The 20,343-nt window shown below is 35.5% G+C and overlaps 1 protein-coding gene across 5 annotated transcripts in view; it reads right to left on the bottom strand.

Annotated features, from left to right (window-relative positions):
• Window positions 1-18,908, bottom strand: part of LOC121368057 — an 81,838-nt gene extending 62,930 nt beyond the window's left edge. For 4 of the 5 annotated variants that reach the window (XM_041492579.1, XM_041492577.1, XM_041492578.1 and 1 more), the window contains exons 1-9: window positions 18,174-18,908; window positions 15,945-16,125; window positions 15,062-15,134; window positions 12,675-12,785; window positions 8,749-8,873; window positions 7,214-7,397; window positions 6,583-6,657; window positions 3,557-3,610; window positions 203-407 (exon numbers count right to left, since the gene is read on the bottom strand). In XM_041492579.1, coding sequence (XP_041348513.1) covers window positions 203-407; window positions 3,557-3,610; window positions 6,583-6,657; window positions 7,214-7,397; window positions 8,749-8,873; window positions 12,675-12,785; window positions 15,062-15,134; window positions 15,945-16,060 — 943 coding nt within the window. In that variant the 5' untranslated portion in view covers window positions 16,061-16,125; window positions 18,174-18,908. The remainder of the gene's footprint in view (window positions 1-202; window positions 408-3,556; window positions 3,611-6,582; window positions 6,658-7,213; window positions 7,398-8,748; window positions 8,874-12,674; window positions 12,786-15,061; window positions 15,135-15,944; window positions 16,126-18,173) is intronic. The other variant, XM_041492581.1, reaches the window with a different exon arrangement.
• Between the last annotated feature and the right edge of the window lie 1,435 nt (window positions 18,909-20,343).

A 20,343-nucleotide genomic window follows, 5' to 3' on the forward strand; every position in this document is an offset into this window, starting at 1 on the left:
TAAAATGTTGACTCCTTAGATAAGCCGACCCCAGCCTTTGACTTGATAAATTTTGTATCAAAAAGTCGGCTAATACACAGCGATATACGGTAAGTGAATATGGTGATCTTAGTGCAAAGATTGCTTTGTAAAAAACAGGGCCCTGGTAACTCTTTATTTCACATGTCTAATTACTACTACATTAACTGCAATTGGTGTTTACCAGCAGCAGCAGCAGCGTTTAACATAGCGAGTGAGCTCAGTGGCAGTGGGTTGCTGGATACGAGTGCTGGGTGAATCGGTGGTGGAACAGGCACTGGCGTCGGTGAAGGGGCTGGCGACGCAGAACTTGGTCGTGGTGACAGTGATCTGCCAAAAAAGTCACTGGCTTCCTCCTGATACTCAGTTTGGGAATCATCAAGTTGTTCCTGAAAAATAAATCAACGTCATTTGACAGAGTTTTTCACACTTGATTATATGATAAAATGTTGCATCTATAAACACACAAAAGAGCAAACAACAGAAAACATTATTGATATTATAATACAAAATTATGGTATTTCCCCTTCATTCTCTTATTTCCACAATATCAGGGGTTTAGATCTCACTAATTTGGGCACAACAGGCTTTTTGTCTGTTCTGAACACACTGAGGTCTTTTTAATTAGGGTTTCTACCAGATGGTAAAACGGGTATGACACCATACCCAAATTTTATTTTTTTAAAGTTAATTTTTCACAAAATTATTTACTCTTATCATTACTGGATGATTTTCTTAACCCTAACCCTAAATTTAACCCATTTTCTTTCTGGGGGAGGCCCCCATACCTCCTGTTGACTGTGGTTGCATTCAATTCCATAGTGCCATACCCAAAAACAAATTTCTGGCAGAAACACTGTTAATGCAATTATGTTCATGATAGCTGGTAAAGAGTTGTATATACATGTATTCAGAAATGCATTTCAAGTTATTTTAATCTAAATTACAAGTCAACACTCCATTGATTTTGAGGTTAACATGTTTGTACTTAATTTGGGATTGCCTATTTTGTGCATACTTATTTATTGTCTCAGCTTTGGTGCAATCTAAAGCCCTGAATATTTATAGTTACCGTCTGTTCTTCACTTAATGAGTTTGTTTTGTTTAACAAAACCACTAGAGCACATTGATTTATTAATCATCGGCTACTGAATGTCAAACATATGGTCATTTTGACACAGTCATAGAGAGGAAACCCGCTACATTTTCAATTAGTAACAAGGGATCTTTTATATACACCATCCCACAGACAGGATAACACATAGCCTTTGATATACCAGTTGTGGTGCAGTGGCTGGAATGAGAAATAGCCCAATAGGCCCACCGACGAGGATCGATCCTGAAGCGACCGTGCATCAGGTGTGTGCTTTACCACTGGGCTACGTCCCGCCCCCATTCTTCATTTAAAGCAGCCAGATCCTAGTTGTCAATGTATGTACTTCTTTTTTCCACAAATAAAATTAATTTTGAGCTACTACAAACACCAGGCTGACCAGAAACACATCAGACTTGCCAAAATTGATCATTTAAACAAAATGTTTTAAGTAAAGAATAAGTTTAACGGCGAAAAATGTACAATAGTTATCAATAGTTTACACTGCTAAATAACAGGTTAGGTCAGGTTATAGGTTTTAATGTGACATTCAGAATAAGCTGTTGTATTGGATTGGATTGGATAACATATTAACATATCTATATCCAATTAAGGTTCAAGCACATTTCTCCCGGGCACAATCTCTGACTTCGCCAGTGGCTGTGTCCGGGACAGAAGGGGTAGAGTTGAAAATGGGCAGAATTTAAAAAATTGCAATTAGTAAAAAAGTTAATAGAATTTTTTTTAAATTAAATAAAAAGTTACAAGCCGAAAATAAAAATAATTGACTGCTCAGCTAAATATTTATATAATTTGGAGCATTTTAGAAGGACAGTCCAAAAATAAATAAGAGAAAGAAGAGATGATCAGACTATTTAATAATATTAAAAAACAGAGAGTAATTTCGACATAAAATTTTGAACGAAGGTCTAAACGTTTAAAGCCCGATCTATAAACTTATTCAATGTTGCTGACAGTTGCATTCAGTAATAGAGAATGTACGAGGAGGTGTAGATTCATGAAAAATAAATCACGAGCCACGTAAAGGCGAGTTAATTATTTTTCATGAATCTACACTTCCGAGTGCATTCTTCAAGTTTATCTATTATTCATTACAACAAATTATGTGATTGCTGAATTGACAGCTATGTTGTCTTTTTTAATAAAAAATATTGGTTAAAATGGCAAAGAATATTTACAAAACTAATAACCCAAAAGTGTACGTGTTTACAGTGTACAAGTTCTGTCAGTAGTGGGTTCGAATCTCTGACCTGAATGCACAAAAAGTTCAAATTGCATTATTTCACAAGTGTTGATTCTTAAAATATAATCTACACCTAGAACAATTGTGTGACATCACAGGTATGGATGTTCATCTCAATGCATGTAAATATTCTAAATATAAAATTATACAAATAAAAATTAAAAAAATCAGTCAAAAGCATTCAGTTGAATTAATTTTTTTTTTTAAATTCACATATATTGTGATGAACATCCATAAGTGCAAATACAAACCAAGTTTTATATACATAGGGCTTATAGTTTGTATTACATGAAGCTAAATATGAAACTTTAAAACTGAACTATAGTCCATCCCACAGGGAATGTCTTTTTTCATACTATGAAATTTACTACAAATTATTTATTTCTGATCTGATTGATTTGTAAATTGTACACAAAAATATTTTTTTTGTTGTTATTTCCAAAACACTTTTATTTTTCTTATTACGTCAAACCAAACTGAAATTATTTACAAAATACATTTTTACAGAATGATGGGACAGACTATAAATGAAAATGTTGACAGAAAAGCAATATTTATATCTCACCCTTTTACTCCATAAAGGCGAGAAAAAAAAAGGAAAGAAAAAAAAAAAGAAACAGAAAAACTAAGCAATCTTGATGGAGATGTTGCAGAACATTTATTTCACATAGATTAAATAAACAGTCATAATAATTAAAAACAAGAAACACACAACAAAAACAATCATCACACCCATCATCTGGGGTGTATACCGGTTGTTAAAATGGTATTTTTATACACTAAAAAATTAGAAACAAACAACAATAAAATATGATAAAACAAACCAAAAGAACCCAACAATTTTTATGTATTTAAGATTATCGAAATGTGCTAAAAATGTTAGATTTTTAAAAATATTATGGAATCTTAGGCACATGACTCAAAATGAGCAGTATTTATAAATATATATTAAAAAAAATATGACCTTAGTTTTACTTTCAAGAAAGGAAAAAAGATGTAGGTCTGTAATTATGATTCCCAGAGTTAGTCAAAACTGGTGCTTTCTACTTTTCTTCATTTTACTTGCCAATGAAAACAATAATTTTGTAAGACCTTTTACCATTTATGGTTATTTTATTCCTACAAGAAAATCCACCATTTGGATTGACTTTCTTAGGTTCAGAACAAAACTTCTGACTCACTTTCTGTTCAACAGGCTTCAAAAATTTCCTCTTCTTCGTGATTCTTTGTAGTATCTTGCAATATTATACACATATATATATATATACACATATATATATTATAAACAAAGATTTACTTTTGAAAAAGGCAGGGAAAAAAGTACAGCAATTTAAAACAAAGCACCCCACATTACATTACATTACTATACAGACCAAACCAAGACATGGTTCACATTAAAGAAAATGTTTTTTCTGTGGGTTTTTTTTTAAACTGTTAAATCTATTTTTAATTTCTTCCAGATCACATTCAAATGCAGACATTATGTAGTGGGCAATTGAATCCAACTGCAGAATGCCCAAACATTATTTTTGTGAAATGTGTGTTGAAATGATCAAAATTATGTTATTCTGAATTTGTCTTCTGCATCTTATTGCCAAACTGTTTGAGAAAGACTTTGTCAGTTGTATATGAAGTAGATGATATCTGTTGATAAATACTCACACATTTATTAAGAAATGTAGTTCTGTTTGTATTATGCATTAGTAACCTATGATATTTATACTTCACTAAGTTCTATGTTTTGGAGATGTTTTTATTACCAAAAAATTATAAAAACTGTTACAACTTCATATAATTTATCTTCTTTACTATGTACACAAGGTTTAAAAAACTGTTTATTGCCCTGCTAACATTTATTATCCATAATATTTTAGGGTGCAGAATATAACATTGCATCTAAGATAAATTAAGTTATGAAAGTACAGAGCTGTTAACCCATAAAATGTCAATTAAGGCATGAAATTCACACTAAAGTTGTGGTCTAGGGATGCAGGTACATGTACCTCATTAAAATGTTTTTGTCTTTTCTGTTTATGAACAAATGTAAACTAACAAATAATTTTCCAAGTGAAAAAAGAAATTAAGTATACTGAGTCAAATTAAAAACTTTACAATCTAAAATTTGAATAAAGTTAATGAGTGTTGAAAGAAGGTATTTTTCAGGAATAAATATTATAATGGCAATATCTACACTCCATTTGAAGCCCATCACAGCCCACGTGACCCGATCCATAGCACGTGCACAGCACCATTGAGGCAAAAGTCTTTTTGCATGTGTCACTGGTCGTGTGACTATAATAGCACACGTGTTTTCATCGTTACTTACTCACAGTAGTCTGATACGACGAAAAAACACATAAAAACAATATTTGTTAAAACCTCTTTCGATGCCATGCCTCACAAATGTGCAGCGTGAACGTGCCGTCGGTATGTTGCATGCAGGAACGTCAGTAGATGATGTGGCAAGGAGGTTGGGTTGCAGTCGACTGGCAATTTATAATCTGCGGACACGAGTACAACAAACGGGCACCACAGCTGATCGCCCCCGACTGTCATATTGTGTTAAGTCACCTCCACAACCATTTCATGACAGCTACAGCAATCAGTAATGAACTTTTCAGACGTTGGGTGTCCGCTCAAATGATCACAAATCGGCTGTGAACCACTCACCTCCACGCACAGTGCCCATATGTTGAATCCATTTTGACCCAATTTCATCGACGTCAACGTCAACTGTGAGCACAATGCCACTTGCGATGGACTCAGAGGGAATGGAATAGAGTCATGTTTAGTGATGAATCAAGATTCACACTGTGATTTGCCGATGGCAGGCAGAGGGTTTGGCGACGACGCAATGAACATCATGCTCAGTGTTGTGTCAGTGAAGTTGACAGATTCGGAGGCAAAAGTGTAATGGTTTCGGGTGCTTTCTGTGGAAATGGATGTTCTCGACTTCTTGGCATCCGTGGCAACCTCAATGCTGCTGCATACCGCGATCAGGTGCTGACCCAGGAACTTGTGCCCTTCATGGCAGCTTATGGTCCAGGCCTGATCTTTCAGCATGACAACGCCAGACCCCAAAGGCCATCTTGACATGGGATTACCTGAGGAAACGCGGGCATCAATGTCATCAATTGGCCTTCAAGGTCGCCCGATCTGAATCCCATCGAGCACATCTAGGATATGTTGGAAGATGCCTGTGCACTCTCAGGAACCCTCCAGACTTAGCAGGAACTTAGGAATTAGGAACAATGGCGCCGTATCCCTAATGCAGTCTTTACACGCATCAGGCAGTTAATGAGGAGGCGTTACCTTGCAGTTGTATATACACATGGAGGGCATACGTGCTACTGAACCTGTGATTTCATTAGACGACCCTGCTTGTGAATTATCATTTTGACTGTTTGTGGTTTTGAGGAATGCTGTGGGTGCATCGAACAGATTTTTGACTCAACATTTGTTCCTGTTCTTTCTTTGGACGTCATACAATAAAAAAATACCATATTTAACATGTTCTTCTGTCATATTTGCTAATTAGCCAAGATGAAACGGTTGTGAAGTTTTTAATTTGACTCAGTAATAAATATTTAGGAAAGGAAGAGAATATTTGTTTGATAACACCTCAGCACATTTATAACTACCACAATTTCATGACCAATTGTTATATTATTGATGACTATTATTGTTATATTAAGACTCGTTCTGGGGTGGGGGAGAGATGCTGTCATCAAATAGGCTACTTCTAGTAAAAAACAACTAGGTATCTTTGAAGTGCACTTTTCTATTGACTGGATGGTACATATCACCAGTTGTGGTGCACTGGTATTGTTATTAAAAAAAAAATATATATATGATGTATTATTTGTATATAATTAAGTAACTGGACGTATAACTGTTACTATACAAAAAAAGCCTTTTCTATGTTTACCGTTATGATGCATCCTGCTAGTCTTGCCAAAAGTTGTGTTAAGCTAAAGTTTGTTTTGTTTAACAACACCACAAGAGCACATTGATTTATTAATCATTGGCTATTGGATGTCAAACATATGGTCATTTTGACACAGTCATAGAGAGGAAACCCATTACATTTTTCCATTTTTTTTAGCAAGGGATCTTTTATATGCACCATCCCACAGACAAAAAACCACTGCAAAGAAACAGATTAATAGATTAGTTAAATATGTACACAGATCAAAATAATACTCACTGACTCTGAACGAGAAGATTTTATATCTGCAACACTTAATAGATCTTTGTGTGTAACAGGCAGCCATTGTATGATCTAAAGAGAAAAATAATTTAAACAATTAAAAAGTGGGAAAATGCGATATCATTAACCTAATTAACTAAGCATGGTGTTATTTGGAATAACAATACGAAAATTCATCATGAATTCCATGTTTCTTATTTATCACCCTCAGGCTGTTATATTCAATGTGATTTCTGCCCCCCCCACCACATTTTTTTTTTCTATGATCAAAATCTATTTCTGGCAGGTCAGGTCTGAGGGTTTTACATGCACATTCAGAGCAAGCTGTTGTAGCACACGCCTATCCTCCTCCCGACCAGGACAAGATATTTCTGGCCTGGATTCAGCCGTTACATCATTGTCCTTTGCACCTGTCTAGGACTGACGGAAGAGTTAACAGTAGTAAACAAATTGCACCCATGACAGGTGTGCACTGCAACAGCTTGTTCTGAATGTGCTCATGAAACAACTTGAACCTTTGCACACTACACATCACTGGCAATAGGATGGTTTTGTATATTATTGCAAAAATACTCGAAATTAACTGCATGTTACTTTTATTTTGTAAGTGTATAAAGTGAATGTTTACCTTCATATACTGGTTGAACTTCTTGACAGAATGAAGATGACAGACCAGCCACCTGAGGTATATACGTAGATCCTCCATCTTGAGCACACTGATGGGCGTCTCATTCCCCGAGAACAGGAATTCCCTTGCTACCGACAGTCTCTGAGCACGCTGCATATTGTCATGGTATTCCGCTAATATCTTACTGCAAAAGGAACAGAATGGTTAACTAATCAGCACTTCATGTTTTTATAAGAAAGAAAATAACTGCAAAAAAGTTAAAACTGAGTAGTCATACCAATAAATCCCTGGCGATTCTAACCACCAGTTTCTTTACTAAGTGTAATGTTCAGTTACATGTAGTGAATACATAACAAGCCCACTCACACTGAAAAGAATTTACTTTTAGTCAAATTTCAAATATGGAGAATATGAAAATTATTTTAAAAAGGTCTTTCTTTTTTTGTTAAAGTTGATTACCCAAATACTAAATCTAGCTGAATGTTGCTGCCACTTTGTATAAAAACTAGCAACTGACTAATTTGGAGGGGTTGGGTTTAGCTCAGTTGGTCGAGTGCTCCACTGAGGTGCTTGCATCGCAGGATCGAACCACCTCAGTAGATCCATTCAACTGATTACCAGTGCACTATATCTGGTCAAAGGCTGTGGCATGTGCTTTCCTGTCTATGGGAAATTGCATATAAAAGATCCCTTGCTACTAATGGAAAAATGTAGCAGGTTTCCTCTGATGATTATGAGTCAAAATGACCAAATGTTTGACATCCAATAGCCGATGATTAATAAATCAAGGTGCTCTAGTGGTGTTGTTAAACAAAACAAAGTTTAACTTTTTGACTAATTTTGAAATGAGCAGGGGGATTCTTGTCACTGTAACTTTTGTGTTGATATTACAATGTCCAGGCTCAATGCTTATAAACGTTAAAGAGTCCAGTCTCAAAACTAACATGGTGTGTGACATCATTAGAGATAGTTTTATAAGCATGGACAGAGAGTCAAGCCAACAGTCACAAAGCTAGTTTAGATGAAGCTTAATTTGAAGTCAAAGAGTCTTAGATCCACCTGTGTAAGATTACTGTGTCACAAACCTCCATACATGCATTCTTGACTATCACATTGAACCAGAACCACAATGTATTAAAGAAGTGATTTTTAACATCTCTTGTGCTTTATAAAATATACAAAATGTTACAGCCATCAAATAAATTACTGTTCTGTTTATTATAATTATTGTTTATTGTTATTCACAATAATCTGAACACTTTTCAAGGTAAAAGATATGCTATATCCAGAGTTATCTTAACTGGAAAACACCAATTGTTTATCTAAATTAATTCTGCCCATTTCCAACTCACTCCCACCCACCAACTCCCCTTTCAGTCCCAGACACAGTCACTGGCAAAGTCAGAAATTGTGCCTGGAAGAGACATGTCTAAACCTTAATTGGATATAGGCAACTTAATATGGTATCCTATTACCTATCCTATCCTGAAAAACAGTATTAAAAAAGTATTAATATTATGTCTTATAATACAAACCTCAATTTCTCCTTGTATAATGGGTACATAACCTCAATGGTAGAAGTGTGTTCACAAAACCGCTTCCAGCGCAACATGTGTGAATGGCGACTTTGAACCAGTTGTTGAATTCTTTCAGTAAAATGCTGCCAAAGCAAATATATTATGCATTAAAAATGTGGTACTCACTTTCCAAAAGCAAAATTAAAAACAAAATATTCAATATATAAGTAGAAATATACTATGGTCTGTTTCTGCATGTTTATTTATAAACAGTTAAGTAAATCATAAAATGTAAAAGTTACATTACATCTTTAGGATATAAGGAAATTCTAATCCTTGAAGTAAGAAAGGAATATTTGTTTTATGAAACAAAGTTTGTTGGGTTTAACAACATCACTAGAGCACATTGATTTATTAATCATCGGCTACTGGATGTAAAACATTTGGTAATTTGGTAATAAACCAACCAGCAAAAAGGATTATATGCAACAAACTGTAGTAATAATTTATTGTATTATATGTAATTATTAATACCTGTGAATACAACTGAAACTATCGAAAACTACAGTCCTTCACATCATTCTATTAAAATGGACTCATGATGTCCGAGTTACCGATGTCTGCTAAATCTGTAGACGTGTAAAGCTTTTGAAAATAAGCCTTATGTCATTCAATTAAAGGATAACCTTCCTGTAACCAAACCTTCTGGTTTATGGTATGTGGTAAATGCGCAGGACAGAAGTAAATACCAGTCATAGAATGATTAGATGGACAGTGATATATATTGAATAACAGATTTAATAATATTTTATAAAGACATATTTTATTAAATGTACATGTATTTGTTGTTTTTAATAATAATTGCAATTTCTTAATTATTTAAATATTACTATTAATCTGTATTTTTCTTATGTTATGGCAAAAGGCAAATTATCTACAACAGCAAATTCAACATAACGACAAAGGCAGGGCCGTAGCTAGCAAAAACAAAATTACTGGTTATTGATATTGTTGTTTTAAGTATTTAACCTCCCTGAAATGGGTGCAAAATGGGGGGGGGGGGGGGGGGGCCTGCCCTGAACTCCTGTCTTGCACCTTCAATCCACTTTCGTTCCAAGAATCATCTGCCCCCTTACCCCCCCAAAATTCTAGCTATGACAAAGCAAGTTTCACAGGTACGAATGTGGTAATTGTAACAAGGTCTGACTATATGCATATATATATATATACTCTTCAAAAGAAGAAACGCAAAACCACATTGTCGTAACATTTGGAGAATTGATTTAATTATTGAATGGTGAGTCCGATAATTACCAAATATTGCAGGATTGTTCACAATTCACTCTAGTCCATTGTGAGTAAGTGATAGGACACACCACCAAGGTCAAGGTCATCTGGAGTCAATACCGGGTGTGGCCTCCGCGTGTGTTGACAACTGCCTGGCACCGCCTGCCCATTGAAGCAACCAGAGTACGGATGACGTCCCGGGGGATGGTGGCCCACTCTGCCTGCAAGGCTGCTGCCAGCTCGGGCAGGGTCTGGGGCTGTGGTTGTCGCTGTCGGAGGCGTCGGTCCAACTCGTCCCATAGATGCTCAATTGGGTTCAAATCCGGTGATATCGATGGCCAAGGAAGGACATTAATGTTGTTGTTCTGTAGGAAAGCCGCTGTGAGACGTGCTGTGTGAGGCCTGGCGTTGTCATGTTGGAACACTGCGTTGGCGTTGGCCATAACTGGAATGATGTGTGGCCGGAGGATCCGGTCAATGTAGCCCTGTGCATTCAGTTTGCCCTGCACGTGGACCAGGTCAGTTCTGCCAGTGTGTGAGATGGCTGCCCACACCATGACACTACCCCCGCCGAATCTGTCCACTTCCTGCACGCAGTTTGCCGCATAACGTTCACCACGACGCCTATACACGCGACATCTTCCATCATGACGTCGGAGCAGAAATCGGGACTCGTCACTGAACCACACCTGTCTCCATCGCAGTTGAGGCCATTGTCGATGAATCTGGCACCACTGCAGTCGGAGTCGACGGTGTTGTGGTGTTAAGATGACACCTCGAACTGGATGTCTGGCACGAATTCCTACCTCACGTAGGCGGTTCTGTACGGTCTGGTCGGATATCCTGCGCAAACCTGGTATTGCTGCGGCAGTAGTCAATCGTTCCCGAAGGTGGCGTACCCGGATGTAGCGGTCCTGCCCGGGGGTAGTGACCCGTGGTCGACCGGATCTAGGGAGATCACGTGTTGATCCATGTTGCTGGTAACGGTCCCACAGTCTGGAGATGGTGCTTGGGGACACATGGAATGCCCTGGCAACGGCCGTTCTGGATTCGCCTGCGTCTAGTCGGCCGATGGCATTGTTTCTCTGCGGTTCACTGAGACGTGGCATGTCCTGGATTGTCAACTGTCGGCCAGATACAGAGGCCAGGCAAGCGAACACCCTGCACTTTTATACTGTCGGTGTTCATGTTGCACGTGCAGACAACGCACGTGCAGTGGTGACATGGTTTGCACGTGGCTGCGTTTTTGCGAATATTCACATTTTGGAACTTTATTGTACAGTAGCTGCGTTTTATCGAATGTAACCGTGGGAATGTGTTTGGGACATGCAATGACCTTATATTCACAAAGCATGAACCGGTAGGAAACATAAAATCGGAGTTATAACCCATTTGTACCCTTTTGCGTTTCTTTTTTTGAAGAGTATATATATATGCATACATATAGATATATAGATATAGATCTCTATCTATAAATAAACTAAAAGTATGGCTTGTTCCCCATCCCCTACTATAGAGACTGTGAACCTACTCCAGATATTGTTCATACGGGCCTGTATACATATATATATATATATATATATATATATATATATATATATATATATATATATGTGTGTGTTTGTGTGTGTTTATCTATATTATAGATGATATAGATTGTGACACACCTTTTATTATTTCTGTAGTTATCCTGCCGCAACCGTTTTTTGTATATGTGTGTGTTTGTGTGTGTTTATCTATATTATAGATGATATAGATTGTGACACACCTTTTATTATTTCTGTAGTATCCTGTCGCAACCGTTTTTTGTATATGGCCTATGTAGCGCATGTACCAATACCAGGATATCAAACAAAGTTGTGAGTGGCAGACACACACTTTTCATTATTTTATATATTTATTTATCATTAAAAAAGCAATACAGTATACTAATACAGTGTATGTCAGTTTTTTAATCCCGTCAAAATATTCCTGTGAAGTAAGATGGAAATGTCCTGTGTGACAACCAATCGGTTCATGTAGGTCTACGATTTGTGTAGCGGTTAAATCAAAACCTGAATATCACAATAAGTTGTTTTTTTTTTATATATATATATTTATTGTATAAATTGTCATATTAATATCACTCTTTAATCCATTAAAACATATTCCACTGTATCAATTAGCCACGAATCACCTGACCAGCTACCGTTCTCAGCAGCCACAGTTTAGCCACATTGAATAGATTTGCTCTCCAGAAGTATAATGTAGGCAAGAGGCGTAACTCACTCAAGGGAGGTAAAACTCTTTTCGCACAGGACTATATCAATACTTAGTCGAGATTAAGAGAGAGAGAGAGAGAGAGAGAGAGAGAGAGAGAGAGAGAGAGAGAGAGAGAGAGAGAGAGAGAGAGAGAGAGAGAGAGAGAGAGAGAGAGAGAGAGAGAACATATTTCTGCAGAAGTCAAGAGTCAAAATAACATGACACCAAGAATGGATGAGTAATCACTCATGCTCCCTTCTATATTTTCCTGCAAGGTTTTAGGAGGGTGGCAAATATATTTTATTTGAAACTTCCCATGATTGCTTGCCGAATACCACTACAGTAGAGTCATTTTCAACTCACCTTGATTTTGCACCTGGCGAACAATGTTAACTTGTATTTTGTATACCACTTACTTGATGCAACAACAGAGAAATATTCTGTGCTGTGTATTCCTGTTGTGTTGCATTCATCATTTCTTCTTTCATCTGTTCTGCTTGAATAGCTAATGGTCTTGCCTCACTGACCTAAACACAAAAGTTACATGTTAGCATGACTTCTTGATTTGAGTTAACTCTCCAGTTTGAACAAACCTTTCTTAGATCATGTAACTAGTTATTGCTTAATATCAACAAGTATGATATTATATTTAATTAATAAAACTGTTAAATGTGATGGCTATTATATATAACGGGCACAGCCATTTTGTTCCTTTCCAGTGAATATGCCCTCTGGAGAGCCGGTGGTTACATAATACATAACGCGTAACGTCAGGAATGAATCTTAGAACCAGAGAAACAAGTGTATCTGGTTTTTGCGGGATGATAAAATAGGCATGCACTGGAATGTTCTGTAATAATATCCATCCCAGTAAGCCAACAATAAGTATATATTATTTTTCAATTAAAAATAAACCACCAGTCAAAGTGGCTACACAACAAGTCGAAATAATTGTACCATGTTTTGTCCATGCATTAAAATGCATTAATACTGAAATGATACACGGAGTGTGTCTTAGTTAAATGGTCTATTCTGCTAGTTGTCTGCGATTCCTGACCAGCCTCGGTGGTGTTATGGTCAACCCATTGGACATATAAAGCTGGTAGGTACATGGTACACAGCCTGGTACCGGCTCCCACCCAGAGGGTGTTTTAACGACTCAACGGGTAGGTGTAAGACCACTACAACCTCTTCTCTCTCACTAACAACTAACCCAATGTCCTGGACAGACAGCCCAGATAGCTGAGGTGTGTGCCCAGGACAGCGTACTTGAACCTTAATTGGATTAAGCATGAAAATAAGTTGAAATGAAATGCGATTCCTGATTGGCAGGTGTATATTTGATAGGTAACCAGATGAGCCAATTAATTACCATTGTCTAGACACAAAAATACATACTGGTATTGTGTAATAAGCTGTCACCACAAAAATGTTAATGGACATGGTTTATTACTGTAAATAGTTCTGTAAAACTATTGATTTCCCATAAAAAATCACAGAACTGACCAATTACGTAGTCCGAAAGAAAAGAAAATTATCACTTGAGTATCGTGGGTTGTCGTTTTTGCTCCAACGTAGAATACCAATAAGCCTAATAATGTACATTTTTCTTTTAGATTATTTAACAGAGAAAAATACTATAACCCCATTCTGTTCCGTTAATGCAACATGAAAAATATTTAGTTAAATAGTCAGGTTGATCAAAGAGAAGTGCCTTGTCGTAAATTACTGCTTTTGTTTACACTGCGCATACAGGAGTTGATCAGAGCTGACGTCACTTCGCCCCAAGCTAGAGTACCAGACGTCTTAAAGATAAAAGAAAATGGATGCCCCCAGTTAGCAGAAATAATCACGTTTTTTTATTAACTCTAAAATTACACGTTTTTCATTTGTTAAAGTGTTAATATGTGTTGGAGGTTCGGGTAAGCATCTTTCCAACACATAAGGGTCATGTTTGAGTTTACTCTCCCTTTAATAATTGCAAGATTTCATAAATTTATTCAAATACATGCTATAATAATTAACTTTATGCAACAAATGACTTTAACATTTGAAAATAAATATCACCCAATATAAAGGGTTTTGAGAGAAAACTATTAACCTTCTGACTACTGCAGGCGAGATATCTCGCCCGACGTCACGTCAGTCGATATACTGTACACTGTATACAGTGCATTCCCCAATTCATATTTCCCGCCATTTTGCACACGACACTCACCGGAAACGGAAATATAATTAAAGAAAAAAGATTTTTTTTCAAAATGGTGGTTTTTGTTTTGATTTTTTCAATTGAAAATACCTTGAAATTTTGAGTTCAAAAAGTGGTTTTCGGCAAGTATTTTCGCTTGACAACAATGGCGGCACGTCGCGGTAATTTTCAGGGATCGATAGCTGATTATAACAGCTAATTTGATAATAAATTTGATCGTTTTACCAACAACGAAAATTACCAAATATTGCAATATGAATCGTAATTCGGGTTTAAAAAAAATTCTGGTCAGAAAACCACTGTTATCGGGAATAATGGACATAAATACTGGACAGCTGGCCACAAATGCCCGTAAGTAAACGCAACTTTTCCGATTTTTTGCCTAATTTTAATCACCATTAGCCGATTTAAAATAATAAAAATTACAAAAAAAGACACGAAAATAATACTTACCGATTCATATATGAACTTTATTTCATGTATTTATGAAACATTTAAGTGAATATATGTGAGTAAAAATTATAAACTTGTACCCACTCAACGTGGTTTTTGTTCAAAATTAATCCAGTAGTCTAAAGGCTAAGAGAAAATTACCTCCAGTGCTCTCTTTAGAATAAGTTTCCTTTCAGTTCGAAAATGAACAATATCTTTTGGAAGTGGAAAAGAGCTGAAAAAAAGGGAGAAAATTTCTATAACTAGTTTACTCATACTGGAAGATATGTAAACAATTAAATTACAGTATAAATTACAGTACTGTTAAATCTGTAACATTGCCTCCTCATCCTGATATTTTAATAATGTAAGTTAAGGTGATAATTCGAGGTGAGCTGTAAGTGGTCAATTTCACTAAAACTGTATTTGCATGCGACCAAAATTGTAAATAAAATTTTAAGAAAACAAAAGAAACCATGCTGCATACAGGAAGAAAACAAAAGTTCAAAATTAATTCTAAATGCTTAAATTAAATTTTTAAAAATATACATAAAACTGAAGTTTGAACAATTTGGCAATATTATCTAAAATAATGTCCCATTAAACATTGAATCAGTGGGATAGTCATATCTGGCCATCAAGAGCAGTTAATTAGCCCAGTGGTATAGCAACAGTGAGTAAACCTTGAGTGGGCAGCAGGTATTCATGGGTGACCAAAAAAGGGCAAGTGCAGCACCCAACACCTTTCGATTCCTCTACTGCATTAGAATGTATTTTTTATCTATACTTGTCAAAACTATCTTTATAAATGGACGTATTTGTAATGTTTTAAACTAAATACATCAGTGATTAATTTGAAACTGATTTTTAGTTCCATGCATCAATTGCAATTATTTTTAAAAATATACAAGATCATGGACAAACATTGTTATGTCAACCTCTGTAATCTCAAGAGCCCAGGATATTTTATTTCAAACCACTGATATTTTGAGCTTGTTCATTCAACATTGAGATACCAAAGTTTGACTGTTATATGTATACATACGTTACTGTGGCTTCTTCCATCTCTCCTCGGAGTTCTTCAAGCTCTATCTTAAGTTCATTCTCCAGCTCCTGCACCTTCTCACTCGCCCCAACCTCATAGATCTCCGAGAGATCCATGCTTGCTGCAACCAGTGACTTCTTTACGTTGTGCCAATGGTCAACAGAACTTCACATCTTCAGCACTAACAAAAGACAATTAGTGAGTTTTATGTCTGAAATTTTAATTGATGGTCATGGGAAATTTAGTATTATTTCATGTCAAAATCAATGAACCTTGTTCCCCAAAAATGTATTCTTGCAGTTTCATTAAAAAAACAAACGTAACAAATTATTGCATGCAGTACAGAAATAAGAAATGTGCAGTTTTACGAGTGGGTAAAATTCAATCTTGCTTTCTTTACTCGTTTTAACTTTATTTTTATGAATATTTTTGTGAATGTGATAGACATTTGTTACTTTCCCTATGCACAAGTCAATATCAGAAATCTTCAAATGTACGTACTGTTGCATATCGTACCGTCATACAATTTCGATCGACATATATTTTCGATACTTTGTTTGTAACTGCATGTTATCGCGAGATTATGCGAGATATTACGTCACTATCAACCTGCACATAAAAAACAGTGTCTTTTTTCTCTCAATATTGAAAATGCTTCAAGTCAAGCTGCCAACTTTATGTTTTAATTAAAATACCATAAATATTGAGCATGTTATTAGTTTTTCCTAATACTATATTTTAGTACTAATGAAATGCCTCACATAGCGAAGGAAGGAAGGAAATGGTTTGTTTAACGATGCACTCAACACATTTTATTTATGGTTATATGGCGTCGGACATATGGTTATGGACCACACAGATATTGAGGGAGGAAACCTGCTGTCACCACTTCATGGCCTACTCTTTTCGATTAGCAGCAAAAGATCTTTTATATGCACCATCCCATAGACAGGATAGCATATACCACGGCCTTTGATGTACCAGTCGTGGTGCACTGGCTGGAGCAAGAAATAGCCCAATGGGCCCACTGATGGAGATGGATCCCAAACCAACCGCCCATCAAACGAGCGCTTTTACCACCGGGCTACCACATAGCGAAAGCCAGGTATCACAAATCCCTGCAAAGTTATCATATGCAACACGGACATCTGACCTGCCAAAGTAGGATGATATGCCATGTGATCATTACACTGAACAATAAAATTTATGGATGGCTGGTTGGGTTACCTCTTATGTCATTCACAGCAAACTTCTTTTTGAACTGGTAGGGGCATGTTTACACGTACATTTGCATTTACTACAAATCAAGGTGGTTTAGTGGAGTAAGATTTAAAAAAATATATAGTTCTGTACCTCTATCAGAGTACTTAAGGTGGCAATCCGAATTTCGGTGCTGTTGATATGAAGAACAAGAGGATTAGACATTAACCTATGAGAAAAAACATGTCAATATGTTTTCATTGAACACTGTTTATATATATAAATTGGTCTGAAAATTATTCAATATTTTTTACAAGTTACAAACATTTTATTATTTTATTTTCAAAAGAATATTTTGAAGTAAATTATAGATCCTACACTGCCATAAGGACATTATCACTGTTTTTCACAATAAACTAATGTGACTTGAGAAATGTAAATAATTATTGTGTGTATGCAGTATTTAATTTTATAATATTTTAATTCTTTAGTTATCGTATCGGGAAGGACTTTCCATTGGCACTGTCACTAACCCTAACTATTTATGATAAGTATTTATGTTCTTTATGCGTGACAGTGCCAAAGGAAAGTCCTAACTCATATCGAAAACATATGACGCCAGGATACAAACGACACAAATGGTGAAACTACCGAAACAGATCCCTCACCGAAACAGGTCAACAAATGATACAGACTAACATTATTTGATTTTAAAGACATTTGTGCAATATTAATAATTTATTATTGTTCATAAACGATTACACCATGTTTGCCAATGTAAGTTGTCATTAAAACATAAAATAACAGAATATGGCACACAAATGTTTACCAAATAATAAATAATACGAATTTGGGAGACTATCGAATATATAATGAACGCTGACAAAAAACATGTTACTTCTATTTATTTCGTAAGTAAATCGCTGGTTTAACTAAAACCGTGTATGGTAAAACTTGAGTACGAAAACGTATTATATTGGAAGCATTGACAATTAAACTAAATTATGCAAAGAACAAAACACATCTCACATAATTTGACACATAACGAGCACTCTGAAAGTTCTGGTCGCACGGCAACGTCTAAGGGAAATAACTCTATCATTAAAAACGACAAAAAAAAAATCAATAAAAAATCAGCGGACATCGCCCCGCTATTAATAATTTGTGTTGACATACATTGTAAATTTTAAGTTCCACATAATGCGGCGTTATGACTAAATAATCAAATAAATAACGATATATACTAAGCTGGAGCGTAGCCAGAGAGAAAAAAACAAAACGCCGAGGAAAACCCAGACCTGTAAAATAAATACCAGTCGAATGTCATGGGGAAAATAAAATAAATCTGGGGAAATTCCAGACCACCTCATGCTGGCTACGTCATTGCTAAGACAACAAAAGTTTACCAATTTCGTACTACTGCATTGTAAGCAAGCTGCATTCGATGACGTGTCACTTTCAGTTAAAACAAAACAGAAATGAGAGAACTTTAATTAATGAAGTGAAAACGGTGGGACATAGCTCAGTGGTCAAGCATTTGTTTGATGCAGCGCAGGTTGGCCCATTGGTCTCGTTCCAGCCAGTGTACAATAACTAGTGCATCAAAGGCCGTGGTATGTGCTAGCCTATCGTGAGATGGTGCATTACGCTGTATATAAAAGATCTCTTGCTACTAATGGAAAAATGTAGACTGTTCCCTCACCAAGACTATATGTCAAAATTACCAAATGTTTGGCATTCAGTAGAGAATGATCAATAAATCAATGTGCTTTAGTGGTGTCATTAAACAAAACCAAATCAATGGAATAAATGTTTGTATTTCTAAATCATGTTTCTTTTTTTAATTTGGGCCTACATTTTTATATTTACTATGTACATGTATTATGTACAGAGGATGTACAAAATGTTATAATATCGAGTCCATTGGTACATGAACGTTTCCATATTTTAATGCTTTGTCTTCAAATTCAAGAACATATCAAGAAGATTGTTGTATACAACACATGTTGGTGTACTTCGAATGTATATGCCCTTTTAAAACTTTTATCTCCTTCCTAAAATAATTGTGTATCTGACCATATAGGAAACAGCCTTTTTGTGTTTTTCACAAACCCATCCCCAAATCCCCCACCAAAAATAAAAATCCTGTCTTGCTATTACAACAAAAATATTTACAAAACACACCGACACACATAAGTTGCATATATATATATTTCTTTTATTTAACATAACCCAACATGTTTCTGAATAACAAATACTTGTATTGCTATATATATAAATATAAACATACATAAAATACTACCCACATATTTCATACCTCAAAAGATTTACAAAACATATTGAGACCAAAAATTACAATATTGTACACGCACTAAGAGTGATATCCAAATAAAGTGCTTATTATTTATGTCCTTACACCAAATGTCACAGGATAACAGGTTTCAAACTTGAAAGTAATGTGCTTCACAAACACAATGATAATAATAAAAAAAAAAAAAAAAAAACATTTACTGATGCAGGATATAGGATTTCAAATTTCATGGCAAACACTTTTTTGGTTTAGTGCCTTGTGATCATGGGAACCCACTGGAAACTTAAAAAAAACAAAAATGTATGTATGTATATATACATTTTTTTTTTTCAACGAAAAAAAAAAAAAAAAAAATATATATATATATATATATATATATACATGTATATATTATATATATATATATATATATATATATTATTTTCGTTGAATAGTTGTACTCAATATAATAATCATGGGAAATAAAATTTTGGTTCTGTGATTTTTCTGACACACTACCGGGAAACAATTGTGTTCAGGAAACCCAACGAACATGCTTAGAATGAAATACTGCATAGAACCAGGGCTTCTAGATTATGGTAGCCCCACTCCCATGGCTAGTGATATTCAGTGTTGGGCTAGTAAATAATTACTATAACTAGGCCGACGGCTAGTGGAAAAAAAACCTTGTCAAATGCTGCATTTACATATTTTGTAAATATGAATATCCTGCCCACTCTTTTTCCACCCCAATCTAAGGATTTTTAACCTCAATCTTTCTCTTTAGGCAACATATTTGATTATTACTATTAGTAAAATTTTATTTATTTAAAGTAGAGCTAGTGAATTTGTAATCATGGCTAGTACATTTTTAAAACCACTGATCCCATGGCTAGTGGATTTTTTATA

The sequence above is a fragment of the Gigantopelta aegis genome, chromosome 3 (assembly GCF_016097555.1).
Source record: "Gigantopelta aegis isolate Gae_Host chromosome 3, Gae_host_genome, whole genome shotgun sequence".
Classification (NCBI taxonomy): domain Eukaryota; kingdom Metazoa; phylum Mollusca; class Gastropoda; order Neomphalida; family Peltospiridae; genus Gigantopelta; species Gigantopelta aegis.